Source organism: Palaemon carinicauda, chromosome 3 (assembly GCF_036898095.1).
Source record: "Palaemon carinicauda isolate YSFRI2023 chromosome 3, ASM3689809v2, whole genome shotgun sequence".
NCBI classification, from domain to species: Eukaryota; Metazoa; Arthropoda; class Malacostraca; order Decapoda; family Palaemonidae; genus Palaemon; species Palaemon carinicauda.
In genome coordinates, this window is record NC_090727.1 from 149,688,206 (window position 1) to 149,707,218 (window position 19,013).

The 19,013-nt window shown below is 35.4% G+C and overlaps 1 protein-coding gene and 1 long non-coding RNA gene across 4 annotated transcripts in view; one reads left to right on the plus strand and one right to left on the minus strand.

The window, feature by feature from the left end:
• The window catches only part of LOC137637946 (uncharacterized), a 183,981-nt gene that overhangs the window by 136,162 nt on the left and 28,806 nt on the right, over positions 1-19,013 (plus strand). Inside the window, exon 1 of one of the 3 annotated variants that reach the window (XR_011043829.1) lies at positions 14,628-14,703. The exons of the other annotated variants lie outside the window; for them this stretch is intronic. This is a non-coding gene — a long non-coding RNA (uncharacterized lncRNA). Of the gene's footprint in view, positions 1-14,627; positions 14,704-19,013 lie in introns of those variants that run through there. 3 annotated transcript variants of the gene reach the window in all.
• Positions 4,498-9,529, minus strand: LOC137637945 (uncharacterized). Its single transcript, XM_068370050.1, has 4 exons — positions 9,297-9,529; positions 6,703-6,844; positions 6,273-6,459; positions 4,498-5,463 (listed from the first exon to the last, which is right to left on the minus strand). The coding sequence occupies exons 1-4, from the start codon at positions 9,526-9,528 to the stop codon at positions 5,233-5,235; spliced, it is 792 nt and encodes a 263-aa protein (XP_068226151.1). The 5' UTR covers position 9,529; the 3' UTR covers positions 4,498-5,232.

Below are 19,013 nucleotides of genomic sequence, written 5' to 3' on the forward strand. Positions count from 1 at the left end.
AATAATATATATATACATACATACATACATACATACATACATACATACATACATATATATATATATATATATATATATATATATATATATATATATATATATATATATATATTTAAATATGCATATACGTGTACACCCATATATATATATATATATATATATATATATATATATATATATATATATATATATATATATATATATATATATATATGTATATATACGTGTACACCCATATATATATATATATATATATATATATATATATATATATATATATATATGTATATATACGTGTACACCCATATATATATATATATATATATATATATATATATATATATATATATATATATATATATGTACTGTATGTATGTGCGTGTGTGGGGGGCGGGGCAGGTGTGTGTGCTTGCGTATGCGACTGTCTATATGTGAATTTCCCACTGATGTTGGAGAGAAGAGAGCTATATTAAGCATCCTTATCAGCATCCTCAGCGTTCGTAGGTATATGACACGATTTGTGCATTCTTTTCCATCACCCATCTTCGCCCAACAGATTTTTCATTCTACTCTTATTTCCTTTTCCTTCTGGCCAGACACGGGCTCTTGCAGCTTCGCAACCTTATGCAACCCAGCAGGATGATGCTCTCGGTGATGACCATCATCATATTCCGTAAGGTGGAATGACAGAGCGTGTAATCAGAGGCTCATCTTAGATCTGCCCACACGAAGAAGAAAAAGATGTACAAGTGTATTAGAGGGAGAGGGGTGGAGGTGGAAGGGGGGATGTGATTGTGGGATGATTGAAGTGGTAGGGGGTTAGGGGTGGGGGATAGACTGGAGTGAAAGGGTGGACGGATAGTTTAAAACGTGAGTAGTGATTCTAAATGGTTCAAGGATGGCGAAGATGGTTGTACTCATAAAGAAGAAGAAGAAGAAGAAGAAGAATGTAGTTTCGAAAATACGGGAAATATTGAAGGCCAGATTCTCTTTTATGGAATTAACAAGATTATGTGATGTTTGACGAAAAACTTGAAATAAAACTAAAATAGTAGAAAATTATATCCTCTCTGAATCTTCAAAGTAAAAAAAAAAGGGTATAGCTAAGTAAGTGATTACGTCATGAGGAGCAGTGGAGAGAGAAGATAAAAGGTATTTCAAGGTTTTCCAGAAAGAAACAGAGATAATCTTCATGCCAGTTTCTGGCAAAGAAAATTCAAAACAGAGAAAAGTGTAAAAAATATTTTCTGATCATCAGTCAATGGACATGCCAATGCATCTTTTTCAAAAAGTCCCGCCCTAATTTCTACACTCGAACTGAGTAGTGGTTTTTCACCCTCCAGTGAAGGCCTTCAACATGTCACTCATTAATCCTCATCACGTGAGAGCGATGGGATTTGGAACCGAAATTCATGCCATCATAAGATTATTGCATTGAACATCACATGAGACTCGTATTTAATTGGTCGGTTTACCTAGCTCGACCAATCAGAGCTTCAGATTATTACATGGTAAAACTCACGGCACTCAACCGTGATTGGTTTATCTATCCAGATCAACCAATCAAATTCTTCCTCAGGAGTTATCAGATCTTCTGATATGTAGACTTTATCCCTGTAACAGACAGACGGTGGTTCCGGGTACAAATATAAGGCCATAATTCTCAGCGAGTTCTGAACGTGAGCATAAATAAATACGAAATGCGCGTAACCAGGTCTTATCGCCCGACAAAGATTACACGACTTCAGTTGAAGATTTCATTATATGTTTGTCAAAGAAAGAGAGAGAGAGAGAGAGAGAGAGAGAGAGAGAGAGAGAGAGAGAGAGAGAGAGAGAGAGAGATTTATGCATTAAGTGAATATGTATACGATATGATAATGCTCGATAGATTACTCTTAAGTGTATTGTATATATTCAAATATTTAGTATTAGGGGTTTTTCATTACATGTAATTTTAAATTCAAAATATTATCGCAATTATTCTCATTCTATAAAGATATGAATAAAAGATACAGTAATCCAATTTATCATCATATCTTGTCGCGCCAGTACTATAGTCCATTTCTTTTAGCGAGTCATATTTGCACCGACTCGGAGCGGTGCCCTTTTAGCTCGGAAAAGTTTCCTGATCGCTGATTGGTTGGACAAGATATTTCTAACCAATCAGCGACCAGGAAACTTTTCCGAGCTAGTGCTCAAGATGGGTGTCTCAGTTCACAATCACGATGGACGTTTTGCATTGTTTGCACTGGGTAGCCACACTGGTACTCGCTAAAGTCGAAAACCTTTGAAAACAACAATAAAGGCAGTCATACAGGCTGAGTATCCTATTTTCCCTCACCCTTTCTTTACAACTGTACTTGCTGGCACAAGATCACCTCAATAACATCATTCTCTCTACAATAATAGCTTGCGTATTGTCTTTTACTACAGGCGCCCATTCGATATATACAGTATATATATATATATATATATATATATATATATATATATATATATATATATATATACATACATTTATATATATATGTATATATATGTATATATATACAAATGTATATATATGTATATATATAAATATATATATATATATATATATATATATATATATATATATATATATATATATATATATATATATATATATAACGGATAACCTGGAAGAGGTTTCTTTAAACACAATTCTTTCAAATCTTTTCAATTAATTTGCCCTTGTGGTATTCGGGTCACATCCATCAATCAATGGTCTTTCAGCTTATAAGATTTGGATTTCTTAAAGAAAGAGTCATTTTAATCTTCGTTCGCTTAATCTCTCCCTCTCTCTCTATCATATAGCACTTTCCTTAGAAACTTTTCCATCCATTGAATGCAATGTTTTCGTTAGCTTCCACCAGTAGTTTTTCAAGGGTAGAGATTTCCTTACGTGCATAAAAGTTTAACACTGCTTAAAACTCTTAAAACACATTTTTCGAAGTCGTTTAGAGCCGTCATAGCACGAGGATAATGCTTTGTTTTCTTCTTTAAATATTGCCTTTTCCACATTCTTCATTCCTGACTCGTCCCTCTTTGATTATTCGACGTACTGTTCTTTCAGGAACATTTGTGGCCTCAGACGCGCGGATACTACACATGCTTTGGTTACATCAGTAAAAGGGCCGCGGTTCATCTTCTCCTTTGTGAAACACTTGTACACTGTGTACTGTTTCCCTGGAATCGGGACGGAGATCACTGTTTGGAGAAGCTTCCATCGTTTAAATTGGATAGCTTATGCAGTCTCAAGAAACGCATTTTACACTCCAAGATCAACCATTTAGGTATTAAATGCGGCTCTCTGATCTTTTCCTGACAAATTTAACCTTGTGACCTCCAAGATGTAATGGTCAATTAGATTTCAAACTTCCTTCTGCCAGAGTTTTATTAAGACCATATGATAAAACTGGCAAATAAACTTGGATTATGATTTCTAGGAAAATTAGTTGGTTCCAATTATCATTATAAACTAGGCAAGAATAGAGAGAGAGAGAGAGAGAGAGAGAGAGAGAGAGAGAGAGAGAGAGAGAGAGAGAGAGAGAGAGAGAGAGAGAGAGAGTATTTAACCTCTGGTTAATCCTATGAGATTAGTAAAAAAGGAAGGCCATCAATCATAAAGCTGCTATGCTTTATAAGGTTCACTCAGTTTGGATGGCTCGTGTCTAACCAGTGTTAAGTTTTCCTTAAATTGGTTGAATTATTTTGACACAAGTCCGGTATTCAGTGGGTCAGAAATCATCTCAGCGGCCACGACAGATTGGTTTTACTATAGTGGGTCATATCCTACTTAATCTGTCTCAGTGAACCTTAATCTTGTTAATTCAATTCCAGGTAGTCATAGCCTACTTAGCCAACCCTAAGGAGCCAAGAACCAAGCTCGCTCACTTACATCGATTCAAATAGTATTCGCCATCACTGATACTTGAAATGGTCATTAGATTAACTTCTTTTGTTACAAAAGACAACACTTTATAGTGGAATTTTATTTGTGCTCATATTTATTCGTAATTTCCTCTTCTTGTAAACACTGTTTATATCTTCCCCCGTAACAGCATTTTTTTTCAAAATTACTGCGTTAGTATATAGAAAAAAAATACCACTCTGGCTTTTTTTACTTGGTAAGGCAAACTTTTGTTTTCTTTTATGAAATGAATAGTTTTCCTTCTAATAAATGTCTGTGCTTGACGAATCAGTTTAGGTTTACCTTAATTTATTCTTGAAATATTTGTAAATAAATTCTATTGGGTTAGTTTAAGAAGTAGTTGTTGGATACTTAATCATTCATGGTAATTTTGTTAGGTTAGATCAGGTTAGGTTAAGTTGGTTTAGAGGTGTCCAAGGGAGGCTCATTCAGTTTCATAACCACCAACTGAAAACCATTTAAAAGCCCCATGATACACAGCGAAGAAAGACTTTTCTTGTTTTCATTGCTTTATTGAATTTTCAGTTACCACTGACGACACAAAAAAAAAAAAACTTCTATAAGTTTTACAGTCTAAAGAAACATAAAATCATGCAGAGGAACTTTCGAGATTTATAGTTTTGAATAATTATTACATAGGAAAAGACAAAGATTATAAACATCCTATCTACACATATCAATATAGTCCTTTAAGTTCAAGAAGTAATCTGTAGAAAGCAAGAGAGTTGAATTTGATTTGTACAGTATAAACTTTAAAAGGTCACAATTGAACGGCAAAGACGCGCCGATGGGTTACAACAGCCAAGTCTCCCAAACTATTGTAAACAAAACCGGAGATTTGGTGTTATTGTGATGACTAACAGACGCAAAGGATGTCCTTCCTCCTTTGTAATGCAATGCAGTGGAATAGTGTAGTTTGTATTAGCAATGCATATATTCATAAGACAAATGCAATACTTTCTTCCCTCTCCAAACTGCATCATCGGCTCAAGGTATCCAGACTTTGTATTGCTGTGTTTGAAAGTAACTGTATAGTTGTTTATAAAACCGTGTTTATTAGTTTAATACATTACCGTTATCTTGACTTGGTCATATGGACCTACTACTCGGGGGAATTGTTTCTTTAATATGAATTTACTTATACATTTTTTTTTGCGAGCAATCGTAATGTTAAAAATTATTATAAGGGACAATTTTATTTTCGAAAATATTATTTCCCTCACACGCCTAACACAACTATTCAGTGGTTTCAAATACTATCCAAGATCTGCAAGAAGACTTCACATATCATCTTCCAAAGCAAAAACCTTAACCTCATTGAAAGCGAAGTAGATATTAGGGGTGGCACCGATCTTCTGGATGCTGACGTAACGTCCACACAAGCCTGGAATAGAGTCGTCAGCAGAGAACTTCAAGTATTCCCTGACGCCAGTTGGGGGTCCCGTGTAAAAGACCAGCAGGTCCCAGGAGGAAAACACCTCGTTGCTTACTGGCTCTTTGCCAATGCGGATCTGAAAGGAAAGAAATAAGGTGATCGCCCAATTAAGAGAAATCACAGAACTTACGTAGAATGTTAAGGAAATTTTGGTACCTATTTTATATATATTAGACTTGTAACAATTTAACATTAAAGAATATTGCTCATATCACAGAAACTACAATATTTATTACGTTAATGATGCTGTATTATATTTTTTTAAATATTAGCAGATGGTTATAAGGTTGAAATAAACAGGGAACTGAATAGTCAGACTCATGCCTTTGGGTAGTTTGAACGTTAAGGAAGTTATGTATTGATCATTCTGTAGGTGACTCGAGCATGATCCATTTAGAAACATAAGGATCCAAGAAGTCTGTCTTGGGCTCAGAGGAAAATCACACAGCAATGCGCTGTTGCTAAACGTCCTGGAGACCCAACATATACAAAACAAAATGGGTCATAATCAAAACATGTGAATTAAAAAATTGCCTAAAATTGAGGTTGAACCTTGTAGTATATAGTTAACTAACTAAAATAGTATGCAAAGATATCTGAATTACTATAGGCTTTGGCCAGATCTGTAGACTGCAGGATATGCCTTTACAGAGGCACCTCGAATTTCCCTTATCTCTTATCGTACTGCCTTCGTCACTCCACCTCAAAAGCAATGGATTGCCTCTGTGGCATTGCCTCAATTTTAGCATATTACGACGGTGCCACTGAAGAATCCATTACCAAATGGGGGGAGGGATGTCGTTCTAGACTAGTAAACTATTCAGTTCTGGGTGGTTTTTAAATTATGGGATTGACACTTGTAAACTTCCAATCCTTGAAACATACCTCAACTTCAGTAAACTGCCTGGCGTGGATTCCACTTCCGTCTGGCATGACGTGAACTTCCTTCACTAGATGGTTGTCGCCGAGATCCAGAACCCACCAGGGATTGTCCGTATAAGGGTCAGAGTGGAAGTAGCTGGAGGAACTGTCGTCTCCATCCACAGCCAAATCTCCAACCAGATCCTTGGGTCTGTAGTTGGCAAAGGGAAGTTGTGGGAAAACTGTTACACTTTCATGATATGCTGTCAAGTAAACCTTTATCGCCTACCATAGTTCATTTATTCTCTGCACCATTACATAAATTCATAAGAAACTTTGGGAACTTTCAAATGTCTCAACAGATCGATGTAAATACCTCTGATATTGCTATACAACATTTAGACTAAGGCTGGAACAGGATTATTTGCAATGATACATTTCGTCCAATACTCACGAAGTCCAGTGTTTCACACTGGTGGTCGTTTTCCCTCTGGCGATGTTTATTGTGCTCGACAAATAATTGACTCGGCGAAACCTCATCGAATTGGCTCCAATAGAAGGTGCGGCCAAGGACCCAGAGATGGCACATTTGCCTTCTGTAAGATGTCGAGATCAATTTCCATTCCAGCGAAATAAGTTTCGGACTTTCATACTGATATTTGACAGGTAAAGCAAGACTGGGCACATTCACCCTTTGCACTGAAAGCCATCTAGAAAAGATCTAATTTTCCTACAAAGATTAATCGGTAATATTTTTTTTCCTTGTTACTCAGATGTCCCAACATTAAAGAAATTATATTTTATATTTGTTATTTTCAACAAAAATATTTTGCCATTACATAAAATTACAGGGAAACGTAATTGATGTGCCTTTATTACAGGCGCTAAGATTATTGGTAATTACAATTATTTACCGATAAATGCATATAAAGATTATTCATCCCATTAATAACAACTCAATCTTTGGGCCTGGGTTATTTCCCTGCTCATGGCACGATATTTCCCATTTGTGTCTGCACCCCTACTATCCTTTTGAATTAAAGGAGGCCAGTTGAGGGGGGCGAAGAAATTTACCTGTTGCCATCAGCAGTCATGACCTGGTCCTATCTGGTCCCAATTTGGACGAAAGGGAAGCTGGGAGCTCCTCATATACGTACAGTATATGTTTGGTTTCAAGGATACTGCAACAGTGTCCTTCGCATCTGCCACTCATGAATAGGTCTGATCTTTGAACGTGTTAAGAAGGATATCTAAAGGTTTGAGGGGGCACAATCTCTCCCTTGGAATTTTTCAAATTCAGATTAATGTATTTTTACATATCTACGGAAGTGCGTCCGGTCCCATATACAACCTTTTTCTAATCTGGGTACCAATTTATTTACCTTTTCTTCGAATTTTCCAGGGAAAGCTGTTTATTATAGTATCCATTTAAAGTAATTCTTGAGTTTTCTATGATTTACCTAGAAGTAGCTTATAAGTTTTTTTTTATATATATATATATTCTCTATGCCACGTTGGTATCAAATAAACTTTTATTGCACGACTGAGTCTGAGGTATGTTCGTATTTCTTCGTCTGTTGGGTTATGAAAAGTATTTAGTATTTATAATTTTTTACAATTTTTATGTTACGATTATGCTGAAAGATACATGAAGTGTTATATAAGATAACTAAATAGGCCTAAAGCGCAATATTCCCCCCCCCAAAAAAAAAAAAAAATAAACAGACGAGAATATATTACGCTAGCCATGTCTTTCTCTTGTGTGCGCATTTGGTACAAGTCCTTGACAAGTAGCGTATATACAGTATTTTGGATTTGAGGAAAGGGGTTCATCACTGCTTAGCAAAGAATCCTGAAATTATTATTATTATTACTTGCTGAGCTACAACCCTAGTTGGAAAAGCAGGATGCTATAAGCCCAGGGGCCCCAACAGGGAAAATAGTCCAGTAAGGAAAGGAAACAGGAAAAATAAAATATTTTAAGAAAAGTAACAACATTAACATAAATATTTTTTGTATATATAAACTATAAAAACTTTGACAAAACAAGTGGAAGAGAAATAAGACAGAATAGTGTGCCCGAGTGTACCCTTAAGCAAGAGAACTCTAACCCAAGGCAGTGGAAGACCATGGTACAGAGGCTATGGCACTACCCAAGACTAGAGAATAATGGTTTGATTTTGGAGTGTCCTTCTCCTAGAAGAGCTGCCTACCATAGCTAAAGAGTCTCTTCTACCCTTACCAAGAAGAAAGTGGCCACTGAACAATTACAGTGCAGTAGTTAACCCCTTGAGAGAAGAATTACTTGGTAATCTCAGTGTTGTTAGGTGTATGAGGTCAGAGAGAGTATGTAAAGAATAGACCAGACTATTCGGTGTATGTGTAGGCAAAGGGAAAACTAATCGTAACCAGAGAGAAGGGTCCAATGTAGCACTGATTGGCCAGTCAAAGAACCCAATAACTCTCTAGCGGTAGTATCTCAGCGGGTGGCTGGTGCCCTTGCCAACCTACTACTATGCCCTTGCAACCCCAAGTGGTGAGGAAAATTTGCCACTATACGTTACATACTGAAATCTATTCTCGATTTTTCAAAACATTAAATTTTCTGAGGAAAATTGCCACTTCTTTTTTTATTATTGTTGACCGATTTTTGTCATTGAAATATGGAAAGATGTGGAAATTTATAGCCTGCAATCTGATCATTCACTTTAAGAAAAAAAAATGAAAACAAAAATCCTTATGAAAAATATTCATCTTTAAACAGTGACTCCTAAGGCTATGCATTTATAAAATAATACTGTACATATAAAAATTAGAATGTTAAGAAAATTTCCAATTATAAGTTTAACTGTATAAAATTCCTGCAAATTATTTTAGACGTAAATAAAATTGTCGACAAGACAAAAGAGTAAATAGGCTACAGTTTGAAGTAATCCCTAAATATCATCGTTTTAATGAGGCAAAGTCGCGCCCCTTACGAAGAAGGATTCATGATGTTAGAAGCAGATCATTGCACGGTTTTCAATCCAAAATACGTAATCAACTTACTTTGCAAAGCGTAGCCCTTGCAGGCAGACTGCATGCACAGGGAAGCACAGTGGATCTTGGAAACTGCTTCTGAAACTTCTCTGAATTCCGAAGGGCAACGTCTGCCTCCATCTTCTGCGGCTGCGTAGTAGGAAAAGACGACCGCCACTCCCGCTTCCGAGGGTGCGAGACACCGGCTGCTCGTCAGGAGCCAGACGAAGAGGTTTGCGAAGAGCTTAGACCGATGACGCATGTGGCTGCAAAGGGAGGTTGGTGAGGCTCGGTTGAAATACATTCCCTCATCCATTTTTATTTTATTTACTTGTTTATATTTATTAAAACATTATCATATTTTAACTTTATTGTCGCGTTTATTCTGATGAATTGTCAAAGGGAAGGAGTTTCTTTTATTTTTTTTTTTTTTTTGAGGGGGAATAATTAGAGAACGAAATTTCACACCAGACAAATAAGTAAAATAGATTTTCTATCGGCTTCCACATCAAATCCTTTCACGGTTATATTTGTGCCCATACAAACCTATTTCCATTTGTAGGGCGAATAAAATAGAAAAGGTAGGCAAAGTCCGTAGAGTTTCCCTCCAGAAATAATGATAACGCAAGATGTTTGAATCTTGACATTTGCGCCGAGTGAAAAGTACATTTTTTCCTTTGATTTTTGAAAATTATGAAATTATAAATTCCTTTCATCGCGATACTCATTTTATTTTTTATTTTCAATTTGTTTCCCGAGGTAATGTCAAGTTAAAAACGTTAGCGTTAGTAAGTGATTGGAAACTGAAGGGAAAAATTAACTAATTTTGAAAATTTTCTCCCAAAATACTTTCGCCATAAGACTTAAATTGGAAGACGTTCATATATTTTCGTTTTTATTTCATTTTTTCTACTTTCTTATTTATTGTAGAGTAATGAGTTTCTATTTTTGCTCCTTAACTATTTGGGTTTTTAAGGTATTTATTCATTAAAAAATCGTTTTTAGACCTACATTCCTTCCACGTCCTGATAGTGAACATATCTCTCTTGCAATAAGCATTACCAAAATACCTTAAAATTGCATTGCTAAATTAAATTACACGAGGTTCCCCGTAAGTCTTGCAACATCCTTTTCCTTCCGCAGGGCTAAGCTTACTAAATTCTAGACTTCAATCCCTCCTTTGGCCTCCCAGACGGTAGGTTTTCTAACATAACGACAGGAATAAAAGTTCTTCTCAAACCTGACCGTGTCCCACCACAGTCAACTAGCTGCTATTTACATAATACTTTGTGCCAGTTTAAAAAAATAATATTTTAGAAAAACCTGCTGGAATTACTTCTGCCCATTCCTAGACCGAACTCAGGACTCTCGCTAGTGAAGCAATGCTGCCACCTATTGACCACAATCAACACCCACACGTATATATGTATGTACGTATGAAAGTAATTATCCAAGAGAAACACAATTAGAGAATCAAGTAGAATGAATTACCTGAATATCATCTTCGACAGACGTCAGTCTCTCTTCCGTTCTTACCCTCCAATCCTCCGAAGGGTCTGTCCAGAGTCTGTCCGTCTTCTGCCACTTCCTCCGCTGTAATAAACAGGCCCAACCTAAAGGAAGTTGGTCCTTTCTGGAAACCATTTGTATGGATTATCGGTTTACTTGCCAGGCACCTTTCTATAACGTAAGTAAACATTGAAATGAAAGGGAATTTGTTTGTAATCTCATATCTTAGGTATAGCTCCACTTAGGCAGAACAATGACTAATTACTCATGGCTAAGATATTTATGTTTCTTTTGCTTTATCTTTGTTAATCTTTTTTTGAATATTTTAAAACTTAGCAATATTTTTGTTAACGACATTTTTTCATAGAGTATCTACTGTGTCACTTTTATACGTCAATTTATTTGTGTTGATCTATTAAACCGAGCTAGCAATTACCTCCTTTGTATGTGTGTTGTGCAAATAGACACAGGTAATAGCACCTTACTGACTGTATACGAAGCAATTTTCTCATAAAATTCCCTTAATGTTCATTTACAGGCAAGAGGTTCCATATATCCCCCATTTACAATCGGCGCCCTTTACTAAACAAAGGCTACGAGTGAGTTTCTCACGTTTGCTATTTCAGTGGTTATACATATAGAGGCTTTTTTTTTTTTTACCTCGTGTTCATTTTGTTTTCCTCGTCATTATCATTTTGGCTGTCTGTCTGTATGAACCTGAACAATACAAATGGTTTGATATAATGTGTTAAAGTCCTTATATAACATTCGTGTGCAATACATCGAGAGGGAACTTATTCAGATGAAATAAGAAAACGTTTCTTTGTAGTATATATATATACATATATATATATATATATATATATATATATATATATATGTACATAATATATATATATATATATATATATATATATATATATATATATATATATATATAATATATATGTACATAATATATATATATATATATATATATATATATATATATATATATATATATATATATATATATATATATATATATATATATACGGTCACGCTCAGCTTTCCCCTGTCACTCAGGTAGGAGAAAGGAAGTAGTCATAACCTGGTAACCTGGTAAGAAAGAGGAATATGTGTGTGCATATCCATATGAATATTTAGCCATCATTTGACGGGTCGCTGACACTAGTAAATAATATAATTGCTAAAGTCTCCCGAGTTACCGTAATCAGACACAGCAACTCAAGATTTATAGAATTTATTTTGAAAATCTTGAACACGATTCAAAATCCCATTAGCACAGTATTGCAACCGATGTTAACCGTAATGAGGCGTTTAAATTATTAATGAAAGCTAAATTAAGTAACTCTGACGTTGATTTTCCCTTAGTCTTGCTTGTGTTGATTTTTGCTTTGGCGCTTTTCTCTTAGGGTAATTATTCTATTCCACTTCAGCTTATATCTATGTGTATTTATTTTGATTACCGTGTCTGTATTATTTTGCCTCCGTGATATTATAATTCATCTATTTTAATGCAGTTATGATTCTTGCATCATAAAGTGAATCTTCTACTTAACAGATTGGTGTCTATTAATTTGTGTTCATGTTCATGCTTTAGCCCCGATGATGGGAAACATGGTTCCCGAAAAATTGGTTGTAATAAATGTCCAATCTGAAGTTCCTGCTTTTAAATGTGTGTGTGTGTGTGTGTGTGTGTGTGTGTGTGTGTGTGTGTGTATGGTTAGGCAGTCAAGGCACCACTGCCCATTAAGATACAACCGCCAAAGTCCTTCAACTGGCCAGATAGTACTACATTGGATCCCTCTTTGGTTACAATTAATTGTTCCTTTGCCTACACATACACCGAATAGTCTGGCCTTTTCGACACAAAATCTCCTATTTCCTCATACACCTGGCACCAATAAGCAAATTGAACAGTTCTGTGTCACTTAAGTTGTTAATTACTGTAATTGGTCCGTGGCTACTTTCCACCTGATATGGGTAAAAGACTCTAGCTATGGTCAGCAGTTTTTCCAGGGACACTCCTAAATCAAACTAATGTTCTCTATTCTTTGTACCATTGTCTTCCACTGTTTTAGGGTAGTTTTCTTTTTTTAGGGTAAACTGAGGCACACACTTATGTGCTTTCTCATCTTATTGTTTTTTAAATTATGCTTTGGGCAGGCTTTATAGAAGCCTAGTGGTTCAACAAGATGTTGCCTTCTCCCTATCTGTGATTCTGTTCCTTTATCTTCCTCTACAGTATTCATTTTCAAAACCAACCATCGTTGCTGTCCTTCCTTCAGTTGAAGTGGCTATCCTGGAGGGTACTAAGCCTTTAATGTCAGCTCCCCAGTGTTAACCCATTTTCTCCTTCGTTTTGTATTTAGTCTTTGAGTCTCATTTTTATTTTCACTGTATTTTATTGTTTTAATTCCTATTTCGCTCTGAAAATTAATTTTCGTAAACGCAGCATACATCTAAGCTATTTTTTTTCCAGATTTTAAGAAACCAACAAATTTGAAACGAGATACCACTATTAAGGGGTATGACGGTTTAGACTACCGGCTTATCATTATACTACTATGAATGTGGATGTCGTGGGATTCAGGTCATAGGCGTTTTTTGGTAGGCATATTAACTTTTATTTTTGTCTGTCTATCGGAACCCACACTTGGATGATTTTATGTTCGAATGTCTTCTTACCACTATGGCTACAAAACAAGATGATATAAAGCACTTTTCGTGCCTATTGGTAACCTCATTGCTTGGTTTTTTATCCCGTAAAATTAAAACTATCTTGATGATCCTTGGTGCTCAAATAAATACGTAGAATCAAATAGTATTTTTCCTTTCTCTTTATAAAAACTGATTTCTTAGCTCCTACGTTGTCTGTTATGTTTTTTCGCAAGTTAGCATGAAGAGGTTCTTTTAGCACGTGTGGGAGAATTGATAATGTTTCATTTGGTATATGTGTTTGCGGTAGCTGTAGTTCAGCTGATTACTGACCAATTTTCATAACTCAAATATTATCAATAGATATGCTGAAGTTGATCATCTGTTACCTAAGTTGCATTCTGGCTTTCGTAAAGACCTTGGAGCATGCGATGCCCATCTTACAATTTCTAATGTGCAGAAATCCCTTGATTGTGGTCAGGAAAATCGTATGATTGGCATTGATTTTAGTGCTGCCTCTGAACGACTTAATCAGGATTTGTTTTTGCATCAGTTCCATCTCCAGAGTGTAGACCTAATAGTTGTTGAATACATCAATAGAAGTCGCTATGATTAGTGCATGTTGCAAATTATGGTATACATGAAGTTGAATCCTAAGTTTGATTGTAAGTAGGTAGAAGATAGTGGCTGTGGCTACTCATCGTATTTTTCGTGAATAATGGCGGATACCATTCTATGAACCAGGCTTACAGTAGCACGCACAATGCTTACCTTGTCAAACTTTTCATATATTTTCCTTATGTCCAGTTTGTCTTGAATTGTAATAACGTGCATCGTAGAATAACTACCTTAAATTTTTTGTGAAATACTACTAAATATGCAAAGAAGGCTGAGCAACAAAAGAATAAAGGAAATGCTTACGTACTGTGAAGAATATATTTTCCTGTAACTTTTAAGATTTGTTTCAGTTTGTCAAATCCGAGAGAGAGAGAGAGAGAGAGAGAGAGAGAGAGAGAGAGAGAGAGAGAGAGAGAGAGAGAGAGAGAGAGAGAGAGAGAGAGTAGTTAGTGTAATTTGTAATGGCTGTTTAAGGCGAAAAATACTGTTTGAATGATTTATGTTTCTTTTTCTAGACAGTTGGTGAGGACGGTAGGGAATGACTTGAACGAATACTCGTTTGTCCTTGACTGCCGTAGGTGAAGGATGTTATTTCTGAATGAGTGGATTTATTATTTACATTATTGGAAGTGCTATTAAATCATCATCGGTAAGTTTTATTCAACTTTGCTTGGTGTGGTTGTGAATATTTAGAAGCATTAATTGCATCCATCATAGTTTGACAGTCTAGTTATCTATGATTTTTTTCTTCAGATATTCCTTCTTCGTTTTCTTTACCCTTCTCTTTTGTGTTTTGTTGTTGGTTACACAATTTCGAAATTGGAACGAACGTGAACTTGATTTCAATATTCCTGAGAATATAAATTAGTATATACAATTAGTGTAGGAGTAATCCTTTTTTTGGGGGGACTCAATTTATCAATCTTGCGTCTCTAATTAATTAAGTCGATTGTAATGGTCACAGTAGTCGATCCTGGCAATCTATCCATCCTGCAAATACTTCATTACAAACGTAATGTTTCTAAGGTCATGCCCAGCTATTCTTACTTCACTATTTTATTTTGACCACTTAGATAAAAGTTGAAGTTAGTCATACATCTGCTGGATTATCGGCGCCAGATTTTTTTTTTTTTTGGGGGGGGGGGTGTCACCTAAGGTCTTTAAGCTTTTCTTTCCTGCCTCCACGAGCTCAATTTATTTATGGGCGATTTTAGTTTTTGCCATTCATTTCTCAACTCCAGTAGGAATGTGATTTAAAGTTTCAGCGTTATCATCAATGTCATTTATAACGATATAAAATTGGGTAATATCTTTAAATAGTTTAAACTTCACTTCATGCCCCTGCATTACCTTTGTTAGACCTATTCTATTTTATTAATACAAAATAAGATTGGGCTAAGTACACTCCCCTGTGGGTACTCCTCTGCTTAATGGTTCATATGATGAGTAAGTGTCTCCAATTCGTAGGCTACACAATAGTTGCTGTCACCCAAGTAATCTTTTAGTTGATAAAAATTTTAGCTTCGATACCCTCTTCTTTCCAAGCGTCATCCTTACATTAAGGAAGTCGGTTATCTGATGCGCCCTCTCCAATGCATTTTATCAAAGGCAGCCTCTTCCACCAAAACTCTGCTCTCCATATCATCCTTCACCTTATGTCGCCATCTAATTCTCTGCCTCCCTCTCGATCTTCTCCCCCAAACAGGTCCCTCCTAAGCCCTCCTCCCTCACTCCCCACCATCCATCATTAAACATGTGCACACACCATCTCAGGCTTGACAATTTCATCTTTTAAGATGTGATATTCGTATAATTCCCCTCGGCATTCTCATCTCCGTTCTCTGAAGCTTAGCTTCCTCTTTTCGTGTTAAAGCATAAGTTTCTTAACCTCCTGGCTAGTACAGGGTAATGTGTTGGCTTAGCATTTGCATGGCAGCAGAACGATCCCAACGTGGGACCATGAGTTTAAGCTGTTTACTGGGGAGGACACTTGGTGTGGTAGGGCACCACAGTTGGGGGTTGGGCTTGCCCGATTGACGTTCTGGTGAGCATCTATTCTGATGGAACTGGAACTTAAACGAGACACCTTTAACCTTAACCATACATGAACATTGGTCGTATTACTGTTACAGATCTTAACAGCTTGATTCGCATTTTCTTACCACATACCACCTCTACTACCTCCCTCTCTCCCTTATCTTCAGTACCGTTAGAGTATAAATCGTTAGGTAGCAGATCAAGAACTGTGTAAAAAGCAATACTAAGACTGAGTAAAATAAAGATACCACTTTTGCACTCTTCCATCATTTCCACCAAACAGCTGTGCTTCCATGGAATTAGGGATAATTCTCTATGCCGGCTTGTCTAGCAATTCTTCCTTTCTTTCTAAATGACTTAAGTAGTTTTTCTAAAATTCTATTTTCTAGCACTTTTGATATCAAGGGTATTCTCGTAATAGGTCTGAATTTACTTAATTCCTGATAATATAGAGAACTTTTCAGAACACGGTGTAACTATAGCCACTTTCTTAGATCTAGGAAATTTACACACATCAATTCTGCTGTTTACTATTCTTGAAATTGTTGGTAAAACTAGAAAAAGTTTTTTTTACTCAGATTACTTCGTATATTGGTATCGGACCAATCTCGCCATTTGGTTTCTTTGCCTGATGACTGCATATTTTGTTGCATTATTAAAGCTCCTTAATCTTGTTTGTGTATCTGGTACAGGACTAAAGGAGCCCATACACGTTCAAAAAAATCATCAAAATTTTGCATCAAAATTTTTATATCAAAATTTTGATGCAAAAAATTTTGACGATTTTTTTGAACGTGTATTTAAGCCTTAATTCTATTTTGTTTTTAAATAATTCTAGAAATTTGTTGGCCAGTTCTTGGTCGATATAACAATCCGGGCGCCATTTTTAGTTTAGATTTCCCATTCTACTATTTAGGAGAAAATATAACTTGATCCGGCCTGCTGGTGCTTCGTGGATTTTCCCGTTATTATTATTATTATTATTATTATTATTATTATTATTATTATTATTATTATTATTATTATTATTATTATTATTTGCTAAGCTACAACCCTGATTGGAAAAGCAGGATTATAAGCCTAAGTGCCCCATCTGGGAAAAATAGTCCAGTGAGGAAAGGAAATAAGGAAACAAATAGAATAGGGTGCCTGAGTGTACCTTAAAGTATTCTGGGTTTTCCTCCTTATGTAATTATAGTGGCACTTTAGGGTTTTGTATTCCCATCATGTACTTTCTGCTTTTAATACTACTTTCTTTACGTCTTTTTCCTTCTTCCCCTCCCATTGAATAAAGTGATCTGTCCTTAAAACTTAGTCTTCAGTTTTTTTCCAACAATGGGCACATGTGATCATATTAATTTTGTTCGCCATATTTTATACAGTTGTAAGGGCAGTCAACACATACAGAACCTAATAAACTTCGGTTCCCCAGACCATAGGGAATATTGATAATATTGATTTCCTTTGTAACTTCATTAATATGATTTATTTCTTAAGCTTATTTTCTTTAGCACTGCCCGTTTCCATCAAGGTAATCTAAAAGTTATAAGCTAGTTAAACTGTATATGGGGTGGTAATGAGTGCAAATGATGTCGAGTATAAAAGTGTGAAAAGTAGAATAATTGAACAGGTAGATTGTATGAAAGGCATTGTTAAGTATAGATGTGGAAATTAGTTTGAGGCACGAATGAATGCCAGTAAATATGTATCTGTGTACAAGAAAGAGTAGGTGGTTAAGCGTTATCGATGTGGTATGACTAGGCAATCATGGTAAGGATAGGCATTACTTTATTACTTTACTTCACTTAAAGGGTATTTTGGATATAACACTACATTAACTAGTGTTTGTCAAATCCAAGTTATCTAAGTACTTTTAAACAATTAAGTCCTTAGCTTCTTGAACAAAGCATTTCTAATTTATCAATTTTCTAATTTATTTATTTTTATTACTAACAGATTGAATATTTACATAGCCGCAGTTTGACATCCTTAGTATCCATTGTCCGTATTTTCTGCTAATCTCTTCCAATTCCTTACCATAAGCTTTGCAATTTCTTGAATTCACTCTGATTATCTAATTTGTTCAACTTGTGCAGTTTATACATTGTATCTGTTGTGAGTTACGTCCGTTAGTGGTGCGATTTCCTTAATATTTTTCACACACTTTTATTATCAGTCTTCAGCTTACAATCTTTCTTTTTTTTTTTAAATGTAAGTGGTAGCTGGTGATCCCATGGTACCTATCACTTGCAAGTGCCCTCAATGTGGAAGAAGAGTACCCCAAAAACACACATACGTATATGTTTATATATACACACATGTATATATATATATATATATATGTGTGTGTGTGTTTGTGTAATAAATCGGCCACCTTTGGAAACTGAACCTCACAACGGACAATGTCAGGACCCTGTTTAGTGTTTTCATATTACTAGAAATCGTGCAGGTAACAAAAGAATTACGTAGTATCAGTAATAGAATTCCGGGATTGATTATCGAATTAAATAAAAGGTATCAAATGAAGATATTTCAAACTTATCACCAACAATATCCAATACAAAGGAAGAAAGAAACTTTTTATGATGATCTGGATATATCTTAAAATAGAAAGATAATATTTGCATTTGTTTACGGTGATTTTCATGTAAAGTAGGCCAATAAATGAGAGGGAAATCAGCTGTAGGCAAATTCAGAGTTGCCACAAGTAACAACATGGGAGATATGCTTGTAAATGTTAATAAAAAAATCTAATTATCATAAAAAATGTTTATATGAATAATCAAAGAAAATGGACATGGAGAAGCCCAATTCTAGAAAAGAAAACCGAAATAGATTTTATTCCAGTGAAAAAGTTGATATAGTTAATAATGAAACAGTGTTGAAAAATTAAAGTCAAGTGACTATAGAGTGCTTAGAAGT

Coding starts and splice junctions, on each gene's coding strand:
- LOC137637945 (XM_068370050.1), bottom strand. CDS start 9,528: ATGCGTCATCGGTCTAAGCTCTTCGCAAACCTCTTCGTCTGGCTCCTG. Junction 6,845..9,296: donor CAAGGGCTACGCTTTGCAAA/GTAAGTTGATTA, acceptor GACATCTTACAG/AAGGCAAATGTGCCATCTCT. Junction 6,460..6,702: donor AGTGTGAAACACTGGACTTC/GTGAGTATTGGA, acceptor TGCCAACTACAG/ACCCAAGGATCTGGTTGGAG.